The following is a 27,047-nucleotide window of genomic DNA, read 5'->3' on the forward strand; positions in this document are numbered from 1 at the left end:
GTAGCTTTATTGTTACCGAGTGTAAACAGTACAGTTGTTTGTTCTTCGGTGTTTTAGGGTTTAGCTTGATTTAAATTAAATTATAAAATCAGAAACCAGTGTGTGCATGTTGACTTGGTTCATTCCCTAGCCAATACTTGAGGTCAGTGCTAATCCCTTTCTTTGCACTGTCTGGGTAGGCAAGAGGCAAAGCGTGGCCACATTTGCATATGGGATAAAGGAATCAGATTCTGGTAATCAAAAATTGCCACAGCAAACCCTAAGGCACAGTATATTAACAGCACTGGTTGACTTTTCAAAACCCAGAAAGTAAAAATCATTCTTAGTATGATAGATAATGTACAGTAGATCTTCCCTGTACCTTGGCAATTTATTCCACAAATCAGTATAAACCATGGTTCAGTTTAAGGCTGATCCCATAGGCTATGCTTGATTATATTACGCTGATTAATGGATAATGCTATTAAGTTTCCAGAATTAGCACTTTTACAGGATTTGCTCAGCACATGCAACCGTAAACATTCTTTCCTATGTTTTACCATATTTATATTTATACTGTGAACTTATGTACGGGAGACAAATTTCTTGTGTGTCTGATCACATTTGCCCAATAAAGAATTCTATCTTGTCCTGTCCTATCCTATCCTATCCTATCCTATCCTATCCTATCCTATCCTATCCTATCCTAATGAATTAGTATATTAATCCTACAAACATTACTTTGTTCTTACATATCTCTTAAGCTGGAAAACAATACACAAAATGGAATGTTTAATTCAATTATGTCTTATATGCCTTGTTTCTTACTTGCTTAAGAATGGCAATGCTATGCAAAAATAGACATCAAGATCTTTGTGAGCATTTTCTCCAGGCAAATTTGCAGAGAATTTAGTGTTTGCCTAATAATAATAACACTGACTTTGTCTTGGCACAAAAGCTAACAGAGTTAGAACCAATTAGCTTTTGTAGGGAAGACTTGAAGGGTTATAATTAGACTTCTTTTTCTTCTGTTCAAATGTGCCCAATTCTCAGAGACTACCTGAACAAGTCCCTGCAGTTTTCTTGTTAAGATTTTTCAGAATGTTGTTTGCCATTGTTTACTTCTTAGAGCTGAGAGAAAGTGATTGGCCCAAGGTCACCTAGCTGGCTTTGTATCCAAAGCAGAACTAGATAGAACTCACACTCTCCTAGTTTCTAGCCTTCCTTCATGCAGAAGAAGGGAAACTGCTTCTAGGCAGATACCAGTGTAAGACTTTTAGGAAAAGAAACGGTTGTTTTTCTACTCTCTTTGCTGCTTAAAATATATGGTAGTAATAATGGTTACATTATAATAATGTTAAAAAGAAGCTAATATAAATTGTATTATTGTACAACATAATTCTTTGTGAAGAGAGGGAAGAATCTTAATATAGAAAAGAAAAGGTGGTGAAATATAAGTGTACTCTATGCATATAATAAAAGCATCTAAAAGGTTCCCCTCGCACATATGTGCTAGTCGTTCCCAACTCTAGGGGGTGGTGCTCATCTCCGTTTCAAAGCGGAAGAGCCAGAGCTGTCCGAAGACGTCTCCGTGGTCATGTGGCCGGCATGACTCAACGCCAAAGGCACACGGAACGCTGTTCCCTTCCCACCAAAGGTGGTTCCTATTTTTCTACTTGCATTTTTTACCTGCTTTCGAACTGCTAGGTTGGCAGAAAAGAAGCATCTAGTGTAGTTTGAAGGCTATTATTTGCCAGTGGCTCTGAAGTGGGATGAAGCTAGCAATCAAAAAGTATGTTTTTAGACTCTCCCCTCCCCCTTGTCCTCACAAAACTTTCCATGGCCACACCCATGCAAAATCGTTCTGCCTCCGTTTTCCCTTCAGGCATTCCTCCTGTCTCTGCTAATGGGTGTATAACAATCTGGAAACAGATCTCTTGTACTGGAAAAAGAATATTGGATTATCTTCAACTCTGGCAGTCCACAACAGTAGCAGTGTGTGTTGTATGTTTTGCGAACAGCTGCTTCACAGGTTTCAGGTGAACATGTATAGTTGGTCCTTCCTTTCATAGCACTTATCAAAATACATTGAAGATTTGGAAGAAAATTAAAAGTAATTACAATTTATCTGCCAGAAACATACATAAGAAAAAAAACAACCTGAAGGTTTGAAAAAGCCCGATGGAATAATTTTGATAATTAATCCACAATTAAAACCAAAACCGTTATTAACAGATGAAAATGGTAGGTATGTGGTAGTTGAAATCAAAACTCAAGTGATTAAATACTATACAGGTCGTCCTCGACGTACGATCGCAATTGTGCCACAATTTCTGTCGCTAAATGAGATGCTTGTTCAGTGAGTTTTGCCCCATTTTATGACCTCTCTTGGCACAGTTATTAAATGAATCACTGTAGTTGTTTAGTTAGTAACCCGGTTGTTAAATGAATCTGGCTTCCCCATTGACTTTACTTGTCAGAAGGTCGTAAAAGGGGATCACATGAGCCCAGGATACTGCAACCCTCATAAAATGATCATGTGGATGCTACAATAATCGTAGGTGTGAAAAACGGTCATAAGTCACTTTTTTCAGTGCCCTTGTAACTTGGTCACTATGCTACTATCCAACACTATGGACTGTTGTAAGTTGAGGACTACCTGTAAATTGTTGATCTTTACATACAAAATGATGGCAAGGGTTCATACAATTAGTGCCAACCGAAAGCCTACAAGTTATACTAGTGAATGCCTCGGAGCCCTGTTTCTCTTCTCTTCTTCTCTGAGCTGAAGAAGCTTCTTGGATGAGAAGCGAAATGTCTTCAAAGAAAAACAAAAAAGTCCAGTTGCCTCTTGAAAACACACCTTTGGGACAGGCCTTTAAGAGCTGAAGAAGCTTCTTGAATGAGAAGTAACTTTGGGGCAACTATGACCTGGATGACTGAGAAACTCCAGAGACCAGTGATGGCTAACCTTTTCTGGATGGAGGACCCAAAGCGCACGTGTGCCTGAACCCCCAAAATGCAATGCTCCCTGCGCGTGCACGTGTGACCCCCACACACACGCCCCTCCACATGTGCTCACGTGACCCCCCTGCACACGCCCCGCATATGCGCAGCAGAGACCTGAAGACCAGCTAGCCAGTGGGAGACGCACATGTTTATGCCCCGTCCCCATGTGCATGAGTGGCAGAGACCCAAAGACCAGCTGGCTGGCGGGAGGCATGAACAGTGGAGCGGAACTATGGTGACAGCTCGCATGCCATCAGAGAGGGCGCTGCATGCCATCTCTGGCACATGTGCCATAGGTTCACCATCACGGCCATAGACCCTTAGAGTCCTGTATGAATTCAATTCATCAATCAAATTCATTTCATTCATTGTATGAATCCTACTTTTGTCTAAACCAGAATGCAGTTTGGTTTACTATGATGAAACTAGTAATTTGAGGGAAGACTTCCAGTGTTGGGGCATTCACAACTTCTGGAGGCAAGCTGTTCCACTGATCAATTGTACTAACTGTCAGGACATTTCTCCTCAGTTCTAAGTTGCTTCTCTCCTTGATTAGTTTCCACCCATTGCTTCTTGTTCTACCCTCAGGTTCCTTGGAGAATAGCTTGACTCCCTCTTCTTTGTGGCAGCCCCTGAGATATTGGAACAATGCTATCATGTCTCCCCTAGTCCTTCTTTCTCTTAAGCTAAACATACCCAGTTCCTGCAACCGTTCTTCATATGTTTTAGTCTCCAGTCCCCTAATCCTCTTTGTTGCTCTTCTCTGCACTCTTTCTAGTCTCCACATCTTTTCTACATCGTGGTGACCAAAACTGAATGCCGTATTCCAAGTGTGGCCTTACCAAGGCCTTATAAAGTGGTATTAACCCTTCATGTGATCTTGATTCTATCCCTCTGTTGATGCAGCCTAGAACTGTCTTGGCTTTTTTGGCAGCTGCTGCACACGGCTGGCTCCTATTTAAATGGTTGTCCACTAGGACTCCAAGATCCCTCTCATAGTTACTACTGTTGAGCAAGGTATCATCTATACTGTATCTCCGCGTTTTGTTTTTCTTGCCTAAATGTAGAACCTTACTCTTTTCACCATTGAATTTCATTTTATTAGATAGTGCTTAATGTTCAAGTTTGTCAAGATCCTGTGATGTTGTCACAGACATGTAGATGTCATGATGCATATGATTTCATTGTACCAAATTCCTTTGTCAACAAACCTTTAAACTGAGGGTTTAGAAACTACAATTAATCCTGAACTTACAACCATTCATTTAGAGAGTGTTTGAAGTTACAACGGCATTGAAAAAAATGATATATGACTATTTTTCACATTTACGACCGTTACAGCATTCCCATGGTCACCTGATCAAAATTCAGACTCTTAGCTAACTGTTATTTATGACGGTTGCAGTGTCCCAGGATCACATGATCACCTTTTATAACCTTCTGACAAACAAAGTCAATGAGGAAGCCAGATTTACTTAACAGCCATGTTACTAAACAACTGCAGTGATTCACTTAGCAACTGTGGCAACAAAGGTTGCTAAGCGGCAAAGCTCACTTAACTGCCTTGCTTAGCAATGGAAATTTTGGGCTCCATTGTGGTCATAATTTGGGGACTACCTGTATTGCAATGCTGGGCACTCATTTGCATGAGACAGCATGAAGCCAGAAGGGCAAAATTCATGTAAAATGAAAAAGAAAGAAATCATACCAGAATGCAAATCTTACAAGGTTTCATAGCTGGAATGCAGATTGTGGTTTTTTTTTTAAATAATGTTTTAAATTTAGGTTCTTGCAGATGATATCCTGAAGTGTTTGGAATAATATCTCATTTGCGTTAGTCTCTTAATTCTTCTATCTCTGCTTTTAGGCTAATGGCTTCACCGCCCATCACAATGGGGAGGATAACACTTTGGACAAAGAAGTGGAATCTTTTCTGAGTGACCAACAACAATTCTCTTGCATCAGTGACCTTACCAAAGTGAATCCTGTAACCACCACAACTGGTAAGTGTTCAAACACTCTTAAAGAAGACAGTTTGCTTCTGACCTATTCTTATTTTACACACACACACAATCAGGTTACTTATTTGTTCATGAAAATTCTTCTCTCACTTGAAATCAAGAATCAGTTTGCGCTATAGATTGTATCGCTTTAATATAATTTGTGTATTTGGTACCTTGCTCAATACTGTGAGAGGGATCTTGGAGTCCTAGTGGACAATCATTTAAATATGAGCCAACTGTGTGCAGCAGCTGCCAAAACAGCCATCACAGTTCTGCATAAACAGAGTCACAAGTCTCTTTTTTCAGTGTTGTAACTTCAAACTGTCCCTAATAATGGTTGTAAGTTGAGGACTATCTATATGCCTTTGTGCATAACACTACTATGTCAGGATTCCAAATAGCATCCAAAAGTAAATCAGAATCCAAGGCAAAGAATTGCTCAAAGTTCCAATTGATTAAGAGAGCCATGTTGGCACATCTGGGAAAACCCAAATCTGAAAGCTTCCAGGGTTTCCCCACCCAGTTGAAAGTTCAAGATCTTGCCCCCATGCCCACCAGTCCATCCCATGGTCCAATCTCCCACTCCCATGCTGGCAGTTCCACCCATCCAGTTCCGGTCAGGTGCAGAGGTGCAAAGACAAAGGATGACCTTGACTTTATGGAAAGAATTTTGTTATGGCTACATAGCATCTCACTCCTACAATCCCCCCTCCCATTTTCCCACAATAGAAAATACATAGTAGAATAATAGAAAGTGTGGCAGGCCAAAGATCCAGAGGAAAAGATGGCTGCAGGCCTGACACACTATTTGATATTATGAATTTATACGCATGAACATAAACTCCAGAATTCCCAAGCCAACTTGGCAATTGCTGGGGAATTGAAGCTCGTGAAGTCAGCTTTGACTGCCCAAAAATATATTAGCAGACAAGGCAGAGACTTGCTGTTCTCTATTTTGAAAATGGTAACTAAAATAGATCATTCAAAAGAGAACAGGTAGTAAATATTGACAAAAATGTTCTGCTATCTTTAGTTCTGAAGTGTCTGCAAGCAAGATATGCTACCGATGTGTTTTATACCAAAGCGGGGTGCAGCCTTGTGGCCATCAACCCCTTCCGTCCAGTTCAGTCTCTCTACTCACAAGAGCTCATGAAAGGATACCACACCGTTGCTGGTCTTCAGGTGAGAGGGTATGACGCAGTGGCTGATTGCTGCCTTTCTGAAAAACCAAACTGGGTTTAAATGTTATGTTAGATTAGTGCTTTTCAATCTTGGCAACTCTTAATATGCGTATGGGGTCCTTGATGCCCTCTAAGCTTAGTGGTTTTCTTGCAGACGTTTCATTACCAAACTAGGTAACATTATCAGCTCTAGCATTGGACACCACAGTTCAACCAAATATTTTCTTCTGTCAGTCAAAGATGACATCATTGCATAAACTATGCAATGTTTATGTAATTTGCTATGTAATTTGCAATTTGTTTTATTTGCTAAATATTTCACATGCTCAATCTTTGTTTACTAGTTTGGCTGTTAAGTTTCAAAGTAATTTTACTGCATGGAATTTTGCAAAAAAAAAAAATCTGATTTGTATGACAACTGAATACAGGCATATAGTAAAATATTGATAGTACTCTTATTTTAAAACAACGCATTAGACCAAAGCTTTCTGTCATTTAATTTTTTGAAATATATTGGGGGAGACCAGTCAGAAGTAGCGTAGTAGTGCATGGTGGAGGTGATGAATTAGGAGTAGAGACGCTTTGCTTTTAATGTTCTCTTAGGCATGGAAGTATCTGAATGACTTCAGGTCCGTATTCTTTCTTGGTCTTGTTATTATTTTTTTCTTTTTATTAAAATGTTTAATAAATTTTACAATTATCACCCCCCTTACCCTCCTCTCTTCCCCCCCTCCCTCCCCCCGACCTCCCAGAGCAAAATACTGGGTATAAACATTTAACAACCATACGCTAACATAAGCTAACTAATTTTAACATGTTACTATTCTTGTGCTTTAACTCCCCCTTTATTAAACTAACTTTGAATAAATTGTAGTGTCCTTTATGCCTTCATTCATAAGCTAACTGAAATTTTTTAGTCCGGTATTTGTTTTGAATATAGTCAATCCATCTTCTCCAGTCCAGCTTGTACTTCTCATCTGAGTGGTCCTTTAAATACGCTGAAATTTTGGCCATCTCTGCTAAGTTTACTACTTTTAACGTCCATTCTTGGATAGTAGGCAACTCTTCCTTCTTCCAGTATTGCGTCACCAACAATCTTGCTGCCGTCGTTAGGTTCAAGATCAGATTAGCCTCTATGACAGTACAGTCTGAAACTATGCCTAACAAAAACAACTGGGGTGTGAACTTTATCCTCTTTTTTCAAAATATTTTGAATAACCCACCATATTTTTATCCAAAATGCTTTAACTCAGTGATTCCCAAAGTGTGCGCCGCGGCTCCCTGGGGAGCCGCACTATCATCATAAGGGCGCGGCGAAGCCGGGCGCCCGCTTCCCTCCCTCCTCTCAGGCTTTGGAGGGAAGCTTCTGCAAAAGCCCGGGCATGACAAGTCTCCCAGGCTGAAATTTGCCGAGCTGTATGCGCGCGCCTGTTTTCCACGGTGTGGAGCAGCGGCGAGATTCTGGGCGGCGAGCGATGATTCCGGGGGGCATCAGTGGGGGGGGGCAGGGTCCCCCTCGCGTTCCTCATCTTCCCGGATGGCCCCTGGAATCATCGCTCGCCACGCAGAATCTCGCCGCTGGTCCACGCCGTGGAAAACAGGCGCGTGCGCACAGCTCGGCAAATTAAAGCCTGGGAGACTTGTTGCCACTCGCCTTGGCAGAAGCTTCCCTCCGAAGCGTTCCGAGGGAGGGCTGTAAACTTCCCTCCGAAGTCTTGGGAAGTTCTGAGGAGCCACCCAAGGCAAAACGCCGCTGCCAGGTAGCTAAACGTACGTCTCTGATTCGTCTCTGTCAGTCTCTCTCTGATTCCCTCTCTCACTCCCTCTCTCTGTTCCTCTCTCTGTCTGTCTGTCTCACTCACACACACACACACACTGTGGTGACCACAGTGTGTGTGTGTGTGAGTGAGACAGACAGACAGAGAGAGGAACAGAGAGAGGGAGTGAGGGAGGGAATCAGAGAGAGACTGACAGACACACACACACACACACACACACACAGAGGGGGAGGGAGGGAGAGAAAGATAGACAGACAGAGAGAGAGACACACACAGAGTGAGTGATTAAGTGAATGAGTGAGAGACAGACACACCCACATACACAGAGTGACAGAGAGAGAGGAAGGGAGGGGAGAGAGACAGAGGGAGACACACACACACACACACACACACACAGACAGAGAGGGGGAGGGAGGGAGAGAAAGATAGACAGAGAGACACACAGAGAGTGAGTGATTAAGTGAATGAGTGAGAGACAGACACACCCACACACACAGAGTGACAGAGATGGGGGAAGGAGGAGAGAGAGACAGAGATACAGAGAGAGAGAGAGACAGATAGACACCCAGAGAAAATGACAGAGGGAGACAGAGAGGGAGGGAGGGAGAGAGAGACAAAGAGCCAGAGAGAGAGAGAGAAAGAAAAAGAAAAAAAGAAAGAAAGTGGGAGAGAGAGATGAAAGAAAGAAAGAAAAACAACATATGACCACAATTGAGCCCAAAATTTTGGTTGCTAAGCAAGAGCGGCTCTCCAAATAAATTTCAATCGTGGTTTTGGCGAGATTTGGCTCAGTTGAAAAAAAAGATTGGCCACCACTGGGCTAGTGTGGTGGTTAAGTTACTTTTCAAAAGCTATTTTTCTGATCCAAGATTTGAGAAGTTGTGCAGCGAACAACAAGCCCATCCATCCCATTAATAATTTTAAATCATTAAACGATGTTCAATAAATTGTGAATTTAAAGCTCGTGTTTAATTTATTTTTCAATTAACCTAACCTTAACGAACTAAAAAGTAGATTTCCAAATCCTTAAAAAGTCAAAAATTTAAAAAAATCGGATGTACCTATTAAGGGAGCCGCAGAAAAAATCCGAAGTGTTATGGGAGCCGCAAACCGAAAAAGATTGGGAACCTCTGCATTTAACTTTTTCACAAATCCACCAAATATGGTAGTACGTGGCATCAGCACAGTCACATCTCCAACGTTTAGATTGTAGGTTCGGATACATACAGGCTAGCCTTTTTGGATCTTTCTTGGTCTTAACAGACATGGACTCTGCGACAGGCCATCTAAGAAATAAAACTATGCCATCTTAATGTGTATTGCTAGCTTCCATTGTAAGAAATCAGTGAGCACAAGGTAAAAACAAGCAGATCCTGCAGTGTGGAAAAAATTCAAGGAAAGACTACATCAACAACTACTGTCAGAGCTTAAAAGACAGGGCATTGGCAAGAACCAAGGTATGCTTGTGCACATTAACGCTCGGCTTACCCTGGCTTTGGTTAATTTTTTCAGTTCTGGTTCAATCCACAGGGTTATAATAAATAAATAAATAAATAAATATTTATTTCTTAGCCGCACCCTCTCCCGAAGGACTCGGGGCGGCGTACAATGAAACATATGAAATAAATATGTGGACAAAACAAACATATAACAGAGACATATACCGAGACACACACAAGGAGGAGGTCGGCTGATGAATAAAAAACAATTAGAATACAGTGATTAAAAAAGCCCTAAATAATTAAATATAATTAAAATACCCAATTAAAAACCCGTCAGGAGCGATATGTTTAGATCAAAGTTGAGCCAGGCCAGCTACTTGGAATAGGTGGGTCTTAAGCTTAATACGAAAGGAGCGGAGGTCAGAGGTATTCCTAATATCCGGAGGGAGGTCATTCCACAGGGCTGGGCCCGCCACAGAGAAGGCTCTACTCCTAGGCGCCGCCCCCCGACACTGTTTAGTGGACGGCACCTGGAGGAGGCCCTCTCTGTGCGAGCGGATTGGTCGCAGGGATGTATGGGGCAGAATACGATCCCGCAAGTAACTAGGTCCTGAGCCATGGAGCGCTTTAAAGATTGTTATCAAAACCTTGAAACGCACCCGATAGACCACAGGAAGCCAGTGCAGCTCGCGCAGGAACGGTGTCACATGGGAGTACCTAGTACTCCCCATAATTACCCGCGCGGCTGCGTTCTGGACCAACTGTAGCCTCCGGGTGCATTTCAAGGGAAGCCCCATGTAGAGAGCGTTACAGTAGTCCAAGCGAGACGTCACCAGCGCATGAGTGACTGTGCGTAAGGCGTCCCGGTCCAGTAGGGGGCGCAATTGGCACACCAGGCAAACCTGGTGGAACGCCCCCCTTGCCACGGCTGTCACATGGTCATCCATGGACAGCCGGGCATCCAGGAGGACGCCCAAATTGCGCGCCCGCTCCACGGGGGCAAGTTGAATGCCCCCAATGGCCAATGATGGAGTTAATTGGCTGAACCGGGGAGCTGGTACCCACAGCCACTCCGTCTTGGAGGGGTTGAGCTTGAGTCGGTTGTCATCCATCCAGATCCGTACGGCTTCCACACACCGGGACATCACTTCGATGGCCTCGTTGGGGTGGTTCGGGGTGGAAAAGTACAGCTGAGTATCATCAGCGTACAGGTGGTATCCCACCCCGAAACCACGGATGATCTCACCCAGCGGCTTCATATATGTGTTGAACAGGAGTGGCGAGAGGACCGACCCCTGTGGCACCCCACAAGTAAGGGGGCGTAGGGTCGACCTCTCTTCTCCTGCCAACACACGCTGCATCCAGCCAGAAAGGTAGGAGCCGAACCACCGCAAAACGGTGCCCCGGACCCCCAACCCCTCCAGCCGGCGCAGCAGGATACCATGGTCGATGGTATCAAAAGCCGCCGAGAGGTCTAATAGGACCAGGATAGAGGAACAACCTCTATCTCTGGCCCTCCAGAGATCATCCACCAACGCGACCAAGGCCGTCTCCGTGCTGTGACCGGGGCGGAAGCCGGACTGGCGCAGGTCTAGATAATCATTTTCCTCCAGATGACGTGGAAACTGGTAAGCCACCACACTCTCTACAACCTTCGCCAAAAAGGGAAGGTTGGAGACAGGACGATAATTGGCCAGCTCCAAAGGGTCCAGGGAAGGCTTCTTGAGCAAGGGTCTCACCACCGCCTCTTTCAAGGCGGCCGGGAGAGACCCCTCGCTCAACGAAGCATTCACTAGGCCCAGGAGCCAGTCTCGTGTAACCTCCCAGGATGCCAGTACAAGCCAGGAGGGGCACGGGTCCAATAAACATGTGGTGGGTCGCAGTCGTCCACGCATTCTGTCCAAATCCTCGATGGCAACCAAGTCAAACTCCTCCCAGATCGATTCCTCAAGACTCGCCATGGACGTCTCCATTGGACCACTGACAGGGACCCAATCCCTCCGGATTTGAGTGATTTTATCCTGCAGATATTTACCAAATTCCTCTGCCCTGCCCTGTAGAGGGGCCTCCTGCGGCCTCTGAAACAAGAGGGAGCGGGACACCCGAAACAGGGCGGCAGGGCGGTTCTCCGCGGATGCAATGAGAGTGGCACAATATTGGCGTTTGGCCACTCTCAATGCCACAAGGTACGTCCTTAAATGGGCTCGTGCCTGTGTTCGATCAAATTCGGAGCGAGAGGATCTCCAACGACTCTCTAGACGTCTCTTGCGGCATTTCATCACCCTTAGTTCCTCGGTAAACCAAGGGGCCAGGGTGGATCGTTGCCGCCGGAGAGGCCGCAAAGGCGCCACCCGGTTCAAGGCCCCGGTAGTCGCATTATTCCACGCGACCACCAGGTCCTCTACCCGGGGGCGGGTCAAGGTTACAGGAGGTGGCCCAAGCTCCGTCTGGAACCTATCAGGTTCCATCAGGCGCCTGGGGCGGAACCATCTGGTACTTTCCGGTTCCGCCTCCCCGCAGCGGGAGGTAGCACCAGGGAAGTCAAGACGAAGGAGTGAGTGATCTGACCATGACAGGGGAGTGATGGTTAAGTCCCCTCCTCCCAGATCACTCAGCCACTGGCCAGAGACAAAAACAAGGTCCAGAGTGTGTCCTCCCTCATGTGTCGGGCCCTGAATCATTTGAGTCAGGTCCATGGCTGTCATGGAAGCCATGAACTCCCGAACCCCCTCTGATGCTTCTCCCATCGATGGCAGGTTAAAATCCCCCATCACTAAAAGTTTGGGGGTCTCAACCGTCACCGATGCGATCAGCTCGAGGAGTTCGGGCAGGGCCGCTGATGTATAGCGAGGAGCCAGGTATACTATCAGCAGGCCCAACTGTCTCCCAGGGCCCCATTTCACAACAAGGGATTCACATCCGGACGTCTGTGGCACAGTAGACTCCCTCGGCTCTAAGTCCTCCCGAATAATTACTGCCACCCCACCGCCCCTTTCCTGGGCCCGGGGCTGGTGAAATGCTCGGTAGCCTGGTGGGCACATTTCCACGAGGGGAAGACCTCCCTCGTGGCCCAACCAGGTCTCCGTTATTCCCGCGAGGTCCGGCTCCCCCTCTAAAATTAGATCGTGAATGAGGGGGGCCTTGTTAACAACGGACCTCGCATTGCATAACAACAGCCTCAGGCCTTGGGTCTGTAACTCTTGACCACCTAGAACGCGGGGGTTGGTACAAGCGACCGGGTGTAACCAGCAACCACGGTCTCCCAACCGACTGTAAGTTCTTAATCTGTCCTCGTATCTGCCCCTCCCTGCGACCGTTGGAATTAAAGAGCCCTGTATAGGAATGATATCCTTCCCCTCCTCCTCCCTTCCGCTCCTTCTGCTCGCGACCACACCTGGAGGCCTTCTGCTCGCGACCACACCTGGAGACCTTAGGAGGAGGACCTTCCGGAGGAATGGCGGTTCATGTCCAGTTGTGTCCATGAGTTTATGTATGTACCAAAACAGGCAAGATGGCAATTGTGGCACTACTTCCACCCTCCCACCCAGGATGGCACAATATCAGCAGGGGTGGCTTGCTGCTGGCATTACTGCCGGTTCGGTGCGCGCACAATTTTGCCGGTTCGTTCTGCGCACGTGCGCATTTGCCCATAAATGCAATTACAATTGTTCTGCGCATGGGCAAAACTGAAAAACAAGATCGTGCTGGCACCCAGTGGAACCAGTTCGGGGGCATGGCAGGCCTGAGTCGCTGCCGGTTCCAGGGAGCCAGGCTGCCAAGCCACTCCCAGTTCAGCCGAACCGTTCTGAACTGGTAGGAACCCACCACTGGATGTCATGCTCCAAATAATGCATTCATCACAAACCGAGTCCCTTTTGGCTGAAAAAGTTTCAGCCTGCCATTGAATTGTCCGTTTCCATTTTTCTTTCCACATGCTTTGTGTACTTTTTCTTCTTTAGGAATTAAAACCTCACATTTTCACGGTAGCAGAAGAAAGCTATCGCAATGTCCAGAGCCAGATTCCATTAGTCAATCAGTCCATCATTGTTAGCGGGGAAAGTGGTGCTGGTAAGGTAAGCGGATATCTCTTTAAAACTGTTTTGGGGAAATGTTGCATGCTCGTTTCTGGTTGAATTTACCTACACATGTGGGTGAACTACGTAGCAGTTTTGTTGACCTGGCTTCAGAAGGTTGTCATCTAACCCTCTTTTCCATGTTAGAAGTTAAGGCTTTATCCCCTTCCAGTTTCGACTTGGATGGAATCAGTTTGTTCTTGCCTCTGCGTAACCGTAGTTACTGAATCAGGATTAAAGAGAGATTCCAGATCTTGTTAAAGATGGGAGTTTGATCCAAAATCTGTTTCTAGACATGGACCTCCCGCTGCCTGATGAAGTTTTATGCGACCGTTGCAGCTTCATCTGACATCCCGGAAGGCAGTATAACTGTGGAGAGGATAGAACAACGAGTGTTGGATTCCAATCCTGTCATGGAAGCTTTTGGTAAGTATGACCTTTTTAATAAACAAAATGTTTGCTCTAGCCCAAGGGTCCCCAACCCTCGGACCGAGGCCTGTTTGGAACTAGACCGCATAAGTGGTGCATGGCTGCCGTTCACACAGAGCCATCCTTCCTCTCCCCCTGCCAGTCTGCCAGCCATAAAGGTTGGGGACCAATGCTTTAACATAGGGGTCACCAACCTTTCGGATCCCAGGGACCACTAAATTCATAATTTTAAATCCTGTGGACCTCTAATATGAATTAATAACAGAATGGGGTCCTTCAGGCACTAAGCTTGGCTGCTTGTTAGCGGAGAGAAGCGCCTGGGGTCAACTCTAGGTTTGCTGTCCATTGCAGCTAAGAATCTCAAATACGGCCAAGAATGAATGTTTGTCTTGTAGCCAGCACAGGCGCTAGATTGGCCCCCTGTAACCTCTATTGTTCGAGGAACCTGACCGAAGTTTCGCGTGCTGCACACTGAAGCCCCTGGACTCGCATGGAGGGAGGGAAGGGCTGGAGCTACTAAACAGGCAGCCAAGCTAAGTGCCTGAAGGACCCCATTTTGTCAGCAAGTGGGAGTAATTGCCTCAGGGGGCCATATTCAGCCCAGGGGCCGTAGTTTGAGGATCCCTGATTTAGTGCAATATAAAAAATGCAAAAGATTTTCTACAGACCACCAACATTTTCTTGTGGACTACCAGTGGTCCATTGACCACCAGTTGGTGACCGCTGCTCTAGCAAATGGAACAATCCAATTCAAATAAAAAATAAATCTGATCCAGTGTTTCTCAATCTTGGCGACATTAAGATGGGTAGACTTCAACTCACAGAATTCCCCCCTGCTGGCTGGAGAATTCTGGGAGTTGTAGTCCACGTGTCTTAAACGTGGCAAGGTTGAGAAACACTGATCTAGTCTGTTCAAACCGTTCCAGACCATAAGTGTCCGTAGCAAGCTATCAGACTAATGAGACATGCATTATGATGTCATCTAACAAGCTTTGTTCTTTTTGTACCTCTGCGCAATATTGTAATGTAAACAGCCCGTTTTGCTGAGACACCTGTGAAAAACGGGGTGCAATACAAACTTTATATTTATGATACAATATTGTACAGAGGTACAAAAAGAACAAAGCCTTTAGATAAAAGAAGAAATGTACTTCTTAGTTTAAAAATACTCCTCAGGGCATAATTCTTGCATGTAGTTTTTCCAGCTGATTATGAAGTCAGACATACCTAACTAAAATTGTCTAAAAAAGAGTGACCAGCTTTCTACATTGCCCCAAGCTACATTTTGTAAAAAAAAAAAAAAACCCAACAACAACCCACAACTGGTTGATTCACAAAAGGCACTAAATTATATAAAGGAGTCGCCACATTTGGGGACCTTGAGGGCCACAAGATGTAAGGCAATTAAACTAATTGGGTAAAACTGGTTTGGGAGATGACATTTTTAAAAATTATATTACTCCAGTTCTCAGCCTTGCATTACTTACCTGCCTTGAATAGTGAGAAATGGTACAATATATTTTCAACATTATTAGCTAGATAGACTATAGAAAAAACAGGATTTCAGGCTACATACGTACATACACACACACACACACACACACACACACAAATAAATCACAGCCAAGTTTACACAGCATGCTATGTCAAATCCCCTTGCATGATAACATCATGACTGATCTCTCTTTTACCTGAATTCATACTTCCTTTAACCTTTGTGATAGATATGTGCATCTTGCATATTGCAGTTTTTTGTTAATTTCACAGGAAACGCATGCACCCTTCGGAATAACAACAGCAGCCGATTTGGGAAATACATTCAACTTCACTTAAATAGGTACTCACAATTCACTCACATTGTGATATCTTTTTTAACTTATTGCAATGATCAAGTTTTAGATTTTAAGGTTAAAAAGATAATTTTTCCTTTGATTCCAGTTCACCTCCTGGTGATTTTTAAGCATTTCTTCCAGGACTTTTACGTTTATAATATAGATTTTTTTTTGAAAAGTCAATGGATTTGATCTCCAATCCAATCTGAAGCTCTGGGAAATATATTTGTAAGATGACATATAGGCAGTCCCTGATTTATGACTCAGATTGCAACTGGATTGCTGGTTTTAAGTCATTACAATCATAAGTCAAGGGACTCATGTGATCAGATCTGATTTTATGACACTTTGTGCAGCAGCCATTAAGCAGTTCACTGTGTTTGTGAAACAAATCCACAATCGTTATACGGATGCTGCATTCCTAAGTGTGAACCACTCTTTCAAACTGGTGGTTTTGCCAGAAACCAGCAAAGAAAAGGCCAGAAACCGACAAAAAAAGTCACAGGTTATGGTCACATGATTGGGGCACATTGCATCTGATCATAAAAGCACATTGGTTGCCAAGTGTCCAAAATGAGGTCACATGACTGCCATGGGAGGAGCAGGTGGCACGGCACTTCATAATTTCCACAAAGGCTTTAGGGGCCATAAAGCACCGGTTCCAGGCCTGTAATAATTGTCATTAAGCCACCAGTTGTAAGTCAAGGACTGCCTGTATTCTAGGCAAGGATTTATGCATAACATCCAGGGGTGGGATCTAAACAAGCAAGACAACCAATGCGGCATTAAGGTAGAAGGATGGAGCTTGCATTATTCATTGGCATTTGCCATCCTGTCTACTTGGAATGCCCATGAAATATGTTGAAATTACATCTCCCAGAATCCTCAGCATTTGTGGCCACTGATTGGTTTTCTTGACAAAATGCACAGGTACAGTATAGATGGTACCTTGCTCAACAGTAGTAACTGTGAGAGGGATCTTGGAGTTCTAGTGGACAATCATTTAAATAGGAGCCAGCAGTGTGCAGCAGCTGCCAAAAAAGCCAACACAGTTCTAGGCTGCATCAACAGAGGGGTAGAATCAAGATCACGTAAAGTGTTAATACCACTTTACAATGCCTTGGTAAGGCCACACTTGGAATACGGCACTCAGTTTTGGTCGCCACGATGTAGAAAAGATGTGGAGACTCTAGAAAGAGTGCAGAGAAGAGCAACAAAGATGATTAGGGGACTGAAGATGATAGCAGAGTTCCAATATCTCAGGGGTTGCCACAAAGAAGAGGGAGTCAAGTTATTCTCCAAGGCATCTGAGGGCAGAACAAGAAGCATTGGGTGGAAACTAATCAAGGAGAGAAGCAACTTAGAACTGAGGAGAAACTTCCTGACAGTGAGAACAATTAATCAGTGGAACAGAAGTTGCCTCTAGAAGTTGTGAATGCCCCAACAGTGGAAGTCTTTAAGAAGATGTTGGATAGCTATTTGTCTGAAATGGTATAGGGCAGTGGTGGGCAACCTTTTTTTTCAACTGAGCCAAATCTCGCCAAAACCACGATTGAAATTTATTTTGAGAGCCACATTTTTAAAACCGAAAATACATAGGATGGTACACTGTTTTTAGTTTCAATAAACTCTGGCATTTGAAGCACGCAAGTTTTAAAGCTGTCAAGTTACAAGATCCTTGCATCCCTAACCCTTTAGGAAAAAAACCCCAAGGGGGTCTTCAAACCTGACAGCTTTAACACTTGTGGACTTCAACTCCCAGAATTCCTCCTCCAGTCATGTTGGCTCAGGAACTCTGGCATTGAAGCATGCAAGTCTTAAAGCTGTCAAGTTGCAAGACCCTCGCACCCCCAACCCTTTAGAAAAAAAAACCCAGGGTCTTCAAACCTGACAGCTTGAAGACTTGTGGACTTCAACTCCCAGAATTCTGAGAATTGAAGTCCACCAAGGGCATCAATCATATTAGCCCAGGGATCTGCAAAATTGGCTCTTAGGACTGGTGGACTTCAACTCCCAGAATTCTGAGAATTGAAGTCCACCAGTCTTAAAACAGCCAATTGTTACCTCTTAAAACTCCCCCATTGGTGGAGCCCCAAGAAGCGAGGAGGGAGAAAAAGAGACGGAGGCCAAGGAGCTTCCCCCCCGCCCCCTCCCAGCAAAAATCTAACCGGGGAGCCGGGCGGGCAGTAGCAAATTAGCCGATCACGCACGCGGCGTGATCGGCTAATTTGCTACTGCCCGCTCGGCTCCCCGGTTAGATTTTTGCTGGGAGGGGGCGGGGGGAAGCTCCTTAGCCTCCGTTTCTTTTTCTGCCTCCTCGCTTCTCGTCCCCGCCCGACTTCAGGATCCTCCCTAATCATTGTGGGTCGAAAAGAAAAAAGGGAAAGGGGCGCTTGTTTTGAAGTGCCCGAGAGGAGGGAGGGGAGCGGGGGCCCGGTACACAGAAGAGCCGCATTAAAATGTGTAAAGAGCCGCGTGTGGCTCGCGAGCCGCGGCTTGCCGACCACTGGTATAGGGTTTCCTGCCTAGGCAGGGGGTTGGACTAGAAGACCTCCAAGGTCCCTTCCAACTTTACTATTGTATTGCATTGAAGTATAATCCTTGCTTATTTTTATCCATTGGGTTAGGAAAGCCTGTGTGTGAAGAAGGGCCTTTTGGAATAGAACGGGAAATGTACATTGTGCTGATTTTCCGCTGCTCTTAGAGAGTCTATAAATTTAATTTTAAACTGCCATTCTGCAGATCTCAGCTTTTAACAAGTGCTTCCGTTCAGACTTTTCTTCTGGAGAAAACAAGAGTTGCTTATCAAGCCCCCCAGGAAAGAAATTTCCATATTTTTTACCAGGTTTGTGTTTCTATTGTGTTTGTTTCATGTGAATCAATAACTTCCTTTTTTAAAATTTGTATGCACATAAAGATGCTCAACAATAGTTTTGCTTTGTTGCTGAGGATCTCAGTACCACTAATATCTTTTTTTTAAAAATGGAATAACTTGTTTGCTTCAATTTTTTTTTTGGGGGGGGGAAATAGGAGGGAGGAATATTAGGTTTATTCACTGCCTTATGTTCATATACACACACACATACACACACACACACACACACACATATCTATTCATACACACACACACACACACACTATATTATAGGTAGGTAGTCCTCAACTTACGACCACAATGGACCCCAAAATTTAGGTTGCTAAGTGAGACATTTGTTATGTGAATTTTGCCCAATTTTACAACTTTTCTTGCCACATTTGTTAAATGAACCAATGTAGTTGTTAAATTAGTAACACGGATGCAAATTCGAACGTTCACTAAGCAATCTGTTGTAAGTCGAGGACTACCTGTACCTACTCAGAACAGCTTACATCAGTGATGGCTAACCTTTTTCTCCTCGCATGTTGAAATCCACACCCATAGTGCAATGCGTGTACAATCCCCCCACCCCTTGCACATGCGCATGAGCCCTGTACATGCATGTGACCCCCCCACTTCCCATTTTGGACCTAGCAGGCCTCCCTGAAGCCTCCTGAAACCAAAAATGGGCTATCCCCGTGCTCCCCACGCCCCTGCGCATGCGCGCACATCTCCCTCATGTACGGGAGAGACCCAAAAGTCTGCTGGCTGGCGGGAGGCGTGCGCACATTCATGGTGGAGCTGAGCTGGGTGACGGCTTGCATGCCCACCAGTGGCACGCATGCCATAGGTTCGCCATCATGGGCTTCTACCTTGCAAGGCTACCTTTAACACCATCGGACAAAAACACCTGCCTATCCCGGATCCTTGGGAAGGATTTGATAGGTGACCAAAATGCCACATCCAGTCTAAGCATCTGGCGGACTGGGTGACCAACCATATTGTGCCAGCAAAGTAAAAATTCTTTGAACTGAGCCTGACTTCTAGAAGCATTGCAAATTTAGCCATTCCAGGGATGCAAAAGGGGCTTGCCATTGTCTTCTTTCCATAATTTCCCAATTTATCCTGTAATTCTTCGTAGTCTCCCATCCAAATACTAACCAGATCCACTCCTTCTCAGCTGTAAGTTTAGCTACTAGATGCCTATGAAACCTATGTCTAGTGGTTAAACCATAGTTGCTTTTAAATATTGATCCTGTTGCCATCATTGTGTTCAAACTCATTTAATAACCTAGTTTCTGAATTCTCTCAATATAGTATGCCCGATTAATATTAACTTTGGGTGCAGAGGGTAGCATGTTATACAGCTGGTTTGGTTTGGTTTGTTTCCAGCAGATTCCACCACTTAGTTGGTACTGGCTGACCTAAAAAAGTGAAAAAGGTTCAGATCGGGTTAGACTTTGGACAGGAGGCCACCAGGAGATCCCAGAAATGTAAGCTAGAAGTTGCCATGTGCCAAATTCAACTTCGCTGTACAAATTCAGTAAACGGGTTAATTCAGTAAGCACATTCAGCAGGTCCTGTAAATGCAGATGTGCGAGGATGACAGTCAGTACTTAGGTAGGACACCAATGTAGATTTGAGGGAAATTGCCAAGCTGTTTTCTTACTTTCCAGATTGCAAAGGGAGCCACGCAGGATGAGCGCCGAGAATGGGATCTTCTGGAGAGTGCGTGTTTCTGTTGGCTTCCAAATTCTGAAAAGACTCTAGAAGGTAGCATTTGAAAACTCAGATCTTGTAAAGACCTTTAGAGGTGTTTTTTTTTTTAAAGAAAGGGAGGAAATTGACTATAAGCCTAAATAAATCAAATTTAATGCAATTAATATAATTTCCTTGAGATGAATTGCTGTTACAGAAAAGACAACTAGATGAAAACTAATGGAGCAAATTCTGAGGCCAGCATTCAAACAAAGATAAAAACAAACTTCTATGATGAACTCCTATGCCTTTTTTAAAAAAAAAACTCTTAGTCCTATTCATTTGAAAGGATTTATACATAATTTCTGAGGCACTTCAATAAGATTATTTAATTGGAACTTAGTCCCCAGCAAGCCCTGGGATTTTGATTTGGTTTTAGAAAATTTATTAGTTTGTTTATAATTTCTGAGATACTGTACCTCAGTAGAATTACTTACCATAATTAGAGCTTAGTCCCCAGCAAGCCCTGGGATTTTGGCTTGGTTTTAAGAAAATGTATTTATTTGTTTGTTTATAATTTCTGAGGTACTTCAGTAGGATTATTTAATTGGAATTTAGTCCCCAGCAAGCCTTGGGATTTTGGTTTGGTTTTAGAAGATTTGTTTATTTAGAAAATGTATATTGCTGCAGAACTCACTCTTGGTGACCCCGGACAGCTATTGGGGATGAAACCCCAATACAAAAACTAATAATCTCTCCCCACCCATTGCCATTTCTCTCAGTATTGCCTGGATGGGCAACTTGAGGATTCCCAAATTTCAAAGTTTAATGTGAGAGGTAGGGAATATACTTTTAAGTACAAGAAAAAAATGACAGTATTTTATTTATTTATTTCATGAAAGAGAAAATAAATCTGCTTTTGTCCCATCCATGCTGTTCTTGGGCTTGAGCAGTTTGGCCTAATTCAGTACCAGTGCATGTTAAGTCAAGCTGTTGGTTTAGCTGTAGCGGCAAATCATTGTTAGGCCTTGCAAATCATAGTTTGGGACTACATTCTAACCACCTGATCTTCAGGGGAGAAGAGAGAACCTTTATCTTAACGAATGTCTCTTTGCCTTGCAGAAGACTGTTTTGATGTGACTCGGGAGGCCATGACCCACTTGGGTATGGACAGTTTCACCCAGAATAATGTTTTTAAGGTCAGTTAAACCTTGGCTCGAAAGCAGTTAGATTGATAGGATTTGTAAGGCCACCTGATCAGCACATATTGATCTTTGAAGGTGATTTACAATATCCTGAATTTCAGCAGCCTGGCCTCATGCCATTTTTGGCTGGTTTTTTTTTTCAAATCTTCTGCTGGTCAATTTCCAATAAACTCAGTTTCTGAGTATGGATCCTTTTTTTAAAAAAAGCATGTTTTATTTGCAGTTTTCTTTTTACACCATGCATATTTTGTGAACAGTGCATGGACTGGGTCAATTTTTTCTTTAAACAACGCTAACAATAATAATACAAATACATTTATGTAATCCTAATCTTACAGCTTCATATTATTCTCCCTTTATAATTCTTTATCATTTTTCCCATTAATTCATTTGAACATAGATAGCATTTCTTTGCGCCATGTATTTGTTATACCAGTGATGGCGAACCTGTGGCACGCGGAACCATTTGTCAGCAAACTTCCGGTTTGTCAGCCATTTGTCAGCAAACTTCCGGTTTGCTCGGAGGATCATTTTGAACGCTCCGAAGGCTTCAGGGACTCTCCGGAGGCTTCCCTGATGCCTCCCGAGGGCGTCCGGGGGGGGCGGGAGAGGCTGTTTTCGCCCTCCCAGGCTCCTATAAAGCCTCTGGAGCCTGGGGAGGGCAAAAAAAGCATGTAAAAATGGGGGGGTCGCGCCTGTAGTGCACGCATGCGCACTGGGAGTCGCGCATTGCATTATGGGTACGGCACGCCCGCACACGACCCCCCTGCGCTCCTCCCACTTATGGCACGCGAGCCAAAAAAGGTTCGCCATCGCTGTGTTATACCCTACTAAATTACTAATATTTAATATTTTAAAAATTGCTCATTCCACCATAACTTCAATATTCCAAATTGTAGGATTACTAATAAAGCTGAATATTAACAATATTTAATCAATCCTAGGTGTATCTCAAAATCCCCACAATTTCTAGTCCTGAATAATTTAAATTCACAAAATACTTTAACATACTATTAATGTTAATACAATTAGGTTACCTTAGCCTAAATTTCCATCTACTAGGCTTAACTTATTTTTAGTTATAATAAGTTGTATTATCTATTAGTGTATATTTACTACAATTTTCCCTACGTGTATTTTTCCATTTTATTAATATATTTTCTCATTATCTGTCATCTCCTAACCTTTTTGAAATTCTATCATTTATTGACTTTTTAGTCAGCCTTTTATAGATCCTTGTTCAGCCCATAAACATCACCCATACAGAATACAGAAAAACCAACTCGTTTACGATCTCTTTTTGTTACAGATACTAGCTGGTCTTCTCCATTTGGGAAATATTCAGTTCTGCGAGTCAGAAGATGAGGCACATCTTTGTGAGTTAGAAGACCTGGCCAAAGGTGAGTTGCCCATGAACCAGTCTTCCAGTCTCAAAACAATCTAGTTTCAGCTTTGTGGAATCATGGTTTAAATCATGGCTGAAGATGGTGTAAAACCAGCCAGTTGGAGCTACTTCAGGAAAGTACATCATAATACAGTTACTGTATTTTTCGGAGTATAAGACACACCTTTTTCCCTCAAAAAAGGGGTGAAAATCTGGGTGCGTCTTATACACTGAATACGGCATTTTTGCCATACCAAAACCCCGCCCCCTTAGCAAAAATGGCCATGCATAGCCTTTAGGAGGCTTCCAGAGTGCTCCTGGGGGCAGGGGAGGGCAAATATGAGCAAAAAACTGGCCTTTTTTTGCTCGTCCACCCCCCCACCCCCCAGGAACATTCTATAAGCCTCCTAAAGGCTATGCATGCCCTTTTAAAAAAAATTGGGCCCATTTTTGTGAAAAACGGGCCATTTTTGGGAGGTCTGCAGAGTGCAAAACCTTTTTTTTTTAATTTGCCTCTTCAAAATCTTGGTGCGCCTTATACTCTGGTGCGTCTTATAGTCTGAAAAATACGGTAGTCCTTGATTTACAACAGTTCATTTAGTGGCCGTTCATAGTTACAATGGCACTGAAAAAAATGGCTTAAGTTATGACCGTTTTTCACACTTATGACCATTGCAGCATCCCTACGGTCACGTGATTTACATTTGGATGTTTGACAACTGGCTCAGATTTATGACGGTTGCAGCATTCCAGGGTCCTCCTGTCAAGCAAAGTCAAGGAGGAAACCAGATTCACTCAACAACTGTGTTACTAATTTGAGAACTGCAGTGATTCACTGAACAAATATGGCAAGAAAAGTCGTAAAATGGAGCGAACTCACTTAACACATTTCTCATTTAACAACATAAATTTTAGGCTCAGTTGTGGTCATAAGTTGAGGACTAACTGTATATTGTAGGAACCCAGTCAGTTAGCCAACAGATCTTTGTATCTATATAAAGTGTGTGTGTGTGTGTGTGTGTGTGTGTGTGTGTGTAGTTCTTGACTTAGAAAATTTTAGGATGATAGTCCTTTTCCCATTTCATATTTCTGAACCACCCATAGATCAAGCCAATATATTCTCTCCTAAAGCTTTATACTGTAGAGCAGAAATGTAGCCAGGTTATTTTAAGAAAAAAGTGGCTGACTTTTTCCCTTTTTGGTTTGTTTTTAATGATTCTTTTAAACCAAGGCTTCGCAGAAACTGCCTCCCGGCTTTTAAGAGTGCCTGGGGAGCAGTTGTTGGACACACTCAGGATCCGGACGATAACAGCTGGGAAACAACGGCAGGTGTTCAGGAAGCCTTGCCTCAAGGCAGACTGTGAAACAAGGAGGGACTGTCTGGCCAAGGTGATTTATGCCAGGTAAGTCCTTACACCAGCATGGCGGCCAGCCTGGGGAATTCTGGGAGCTGAAGTCCATTCCTTTTCAAGTTGCCAAGGTTGAAAACCACTGCCTTGGATACTTCACCAAAGCATCAAATGTTCATCAAATGCCCTTAAAAACCTGTGTTTTCATTCCTTGTATCACATTTTAAGATGGCTGCGTATCTTTGTTATTTTAGCCGATAGATCTCAGTTTGTGCATCTATACAATACAATAGCAGAGTTGGAAGGGACCTTGGAGGTCTTCTAGTCCAACCCCCTGCCTAGGCAGGAAACCCTATACCGTTTCAGACAAATGGCTATCCAACATCATCTTAAAGACTTCCAGTGTTGGGGCATTCACAACTTCTGGAGGCAACTTCTGTTCCACTGATTAATTGTTCTAACTGTCAGGAAATTTCTCCTCAGTTCTAAGTTGCTTCTCTCCTTGATTAGTTTCCACCCATTGCTTCTTAATACAATACAATACAATAGTAGAGTTGGAAGGGACCTTGGAGGTCTTCTAGTCCAACCCCCTGCCTAGGCAGGAAACCCTATACCGTTTCAGACAAATAGCTATCCAACATCTTCTTAAAGACTTCCAGTGTTGGGGCATTCACAACTTCTGGAGGCAAGCTGTTCCACTGATTAATTGTTCTCACTGTCAGGAAATTCCTCCTCAGTTCTAAATTGCTTCTCTCCTTATTAGTTTCCACCCATTGCTTCTTGTTCTACCCTCAGGTGCTTTGGAGAATAGTTTGACTCCCTCTTCTTTGTGTTCTACCCTCAGGTGCCTTGGAGAATAGTTTGACTCCCTCTTCTTTGGGGCAGCCCCTGAGATATTGGAGCACTGCTATCATGTCTCCCCTAGTCCTTCTTTTCATTAAACTAGACATGCCCAGTTCCTGCAACTGTTCTTCATATGTTTTAGCTTCCAGTCCCCTAATCATCCTGGTTGCTCTTCTCTGCACTCTTTCTCTCGCTATTCTATTCCTTAAAATCTCATTGTCTCCTTGAGGCCTACCTGGAGGGTAAGCTAACCCAGAAGGGAAAGCATAACCTTCATGATCGATTAGCTTCAGTCCTGTTTACGACACTCGCCTACAATTCCCGTATTTGCGTTTCCGGCTTCTATGTTGCTATGCAAAAGCATACCTGCCTCTGGCACAGTTTTACATCTTTCTTGCAGGATCTTTGACTGGCTGGTGTCTGTGATCAACGAAAGCATCTGTGCCTCAAATTCCGTGTGGAACAACTTCATAGGTATTGTTTGATGCCATCTCGGATGCATAACGGCTGACAGAAATAGTTAGAATCCAAACTAAATAATGTCCTCCACATTGAACCTTCCGCAAACTGGGAATCACCCAGTTTCTTTCAGGGTGCTGATTATTATTATTACCTTTACAGCCTTAAATGGCTTGGGATGAGGCTACAAGTAATCCTCGACTTACGACCGCAATTGAGCCCAAAATTTCTGTTGCTAAGCAAGACAATTGCTAAGCGGGTTTCCCCCATTTTGCAACCCTTTCTGCCACAGTTGTTAAGGGAGCCACCGCAAAGTGAAACATGTGGCCTTAAAGAGAACCCGGCTTCCCCATTGACTTTGCTTCTCCTCCAGGTTTACTAGATGTTTACGGTTTCGAATCTTTTGCGGAAAACCACTTGGAACAGCTCTGCATCAACTACGCCAATGAGAAACTGCAGCAGCATTTTGTCGGCCATTTTCTAAAGGCTCAACAGGTAAATACGTGGCCAGTCAATTGTTCTGCAAATATCAGTCGTCGTGTCCCGGGGTCTTTGGGCAAATGGAAATCATCTTCTCCTTCCTCCGCTATTTTCCTATGATTTGGATTCCCCCAGGAAGAATATGCTGAGGAAGGTCTGGAATGGTCCTTTGTAAACTACCAAGATAATCAAACCTGCCTGGACGCCATTGAAGGGAACCCTGTTAGCATCTTCTCCTTGCTCAACGAGGTGGGTTCAAAGCTTCCCTTTCCTCCCTTTCAAATAAAGTCTATTCCATCATAACCAGAGCTATCCAAGGCAGAAGAGGCTAAACTGGCACTGTGTGACAATACCAATGCTTGAAGCAAGACATAAGGGAAAAAAGAGAGAGGCAGTAGCTCAAAAAGGGTGGCTCAGTGGCTAAGACGCTGAGCTTGTCGATCAGAAAGGTCAGCAGTTTGGCGGTTCGAATCCTAGCGCCGTGTAACGGAGTGAGCTCCCGTTACTTGTCCCAGCTTCTGCCAACCTAGTAGTTTGAAAGCATGTAAAAATGCAAGTAGAAAAATAGGAAGCACCTTTGTGGGAAGGCAACAGCGTTCTGTGCGCCTTTGGTGTTGAGTCATGCCGGCCACATGACCACGGAGACGTCTTCGGACAGCGCTGGCTCTTCGGCTTTGAAACGGAGATGAGCACCATCCCCTAGAGTCGGGAATGACTAGCACATACGTGCGAAGGGAACCTTTACCTTTTCCTAAAAGGCACAAATGAGTGCATGATTTAAAGGCCACAGAATTTGTCCCAAAGGTGCTTTTTCAAGAGGCGACTGGATTTTCTTTGTTTTTCCTTGAAGATGTTTTGCTTCTCATCCAAGAAGCTTCTTCAGCTCCGACTGGATCAGGGGGTCTGGGTTGCTGCCGGCATTACTTTGCGGGTGCGCGCATGTGCACAGTTCCCTGTAAATAGGCCTGCGCATGCGCAGAACATTAAAAAATGCCCCCAAAACATGCGTACTGCAGCGAGTGGGAAACCGGTTCAGAGGCGTAGCC

At 44.0% G+C, this 27,047-nt stretch overlaps 1 protein-coding gene across 2 annotated transcripts in view; it reads left to right on the forward strand.

Annotated features, from left to right (window-relative positions):
- The window catches only part of MYO19 (myosin XIX), a 54,186-nt gene that overhangs the window by 2,447 nt on the left and 24,692 nt on the right, over positions 1-27,047 (forward strand). For both annotated transcript variants that reach the window (XM_081945403.1, XM_081945402.1), the window contains exons 2-14: positions 4,856-4,991; positions 6,025-6,173; positions 13,352-13,465; positions 13,759-13,891; positions 15,662-15,731; positions 18,469-18,571; positions 20,260-20,356; positions 21,404-21,480; positions 22,796-22,886; positions 24,102-24,273; positions 25,463-25,536; positions 25,895-26,016; positions 26,137-26,250. In XM_081945403.1, coding sequence (XP_081801529.1) covers positions 6,141-6,173; positions 13,352-13,465; positions 13,759-13,891; positions 15,662-15,731; positions 18,469-18,571; positions 20,260-20,356; positions 21,404-21,480; positions 22,796-22,886; positions 24,102-24,273; positions 25,463-25,536; positions 25,895-26,016; positions 26,137-26,250 — 1,200 coding nt within the window. In that variant the 5' untranslated portion in view covers positions 4,856-4,991; positions 6,025-6,140. The remainder of the gene's footprint in view (positions 1-4,855; positions 4,992-6,024; positions 6,174-13,351; positions 13,466-13,758; positions 13,892-15,661; positions 15,732-18,468; positions 18,572-20,259; positions 20,357-21,403; positions 21,481-22,795; positions 22,887-24,101; positions 24,274-25,462; positions 25,537-25,894; positions 26,017-26,136; positions 26,251-27,047) is intronic.

The sequence above is a fragment of the Natrix helvetica genome (genome assembly GCF_964273705.1).
Source record: "Natrix helvetica genome assembly, chromosome: 2".
In the NCBI taxonomy this organism is placed as follows: Eukaryota; Metazoa; Chordata; class Lepidosauria; order Squamata; family Natricidae; genus Natrix; species Natrix helvetica.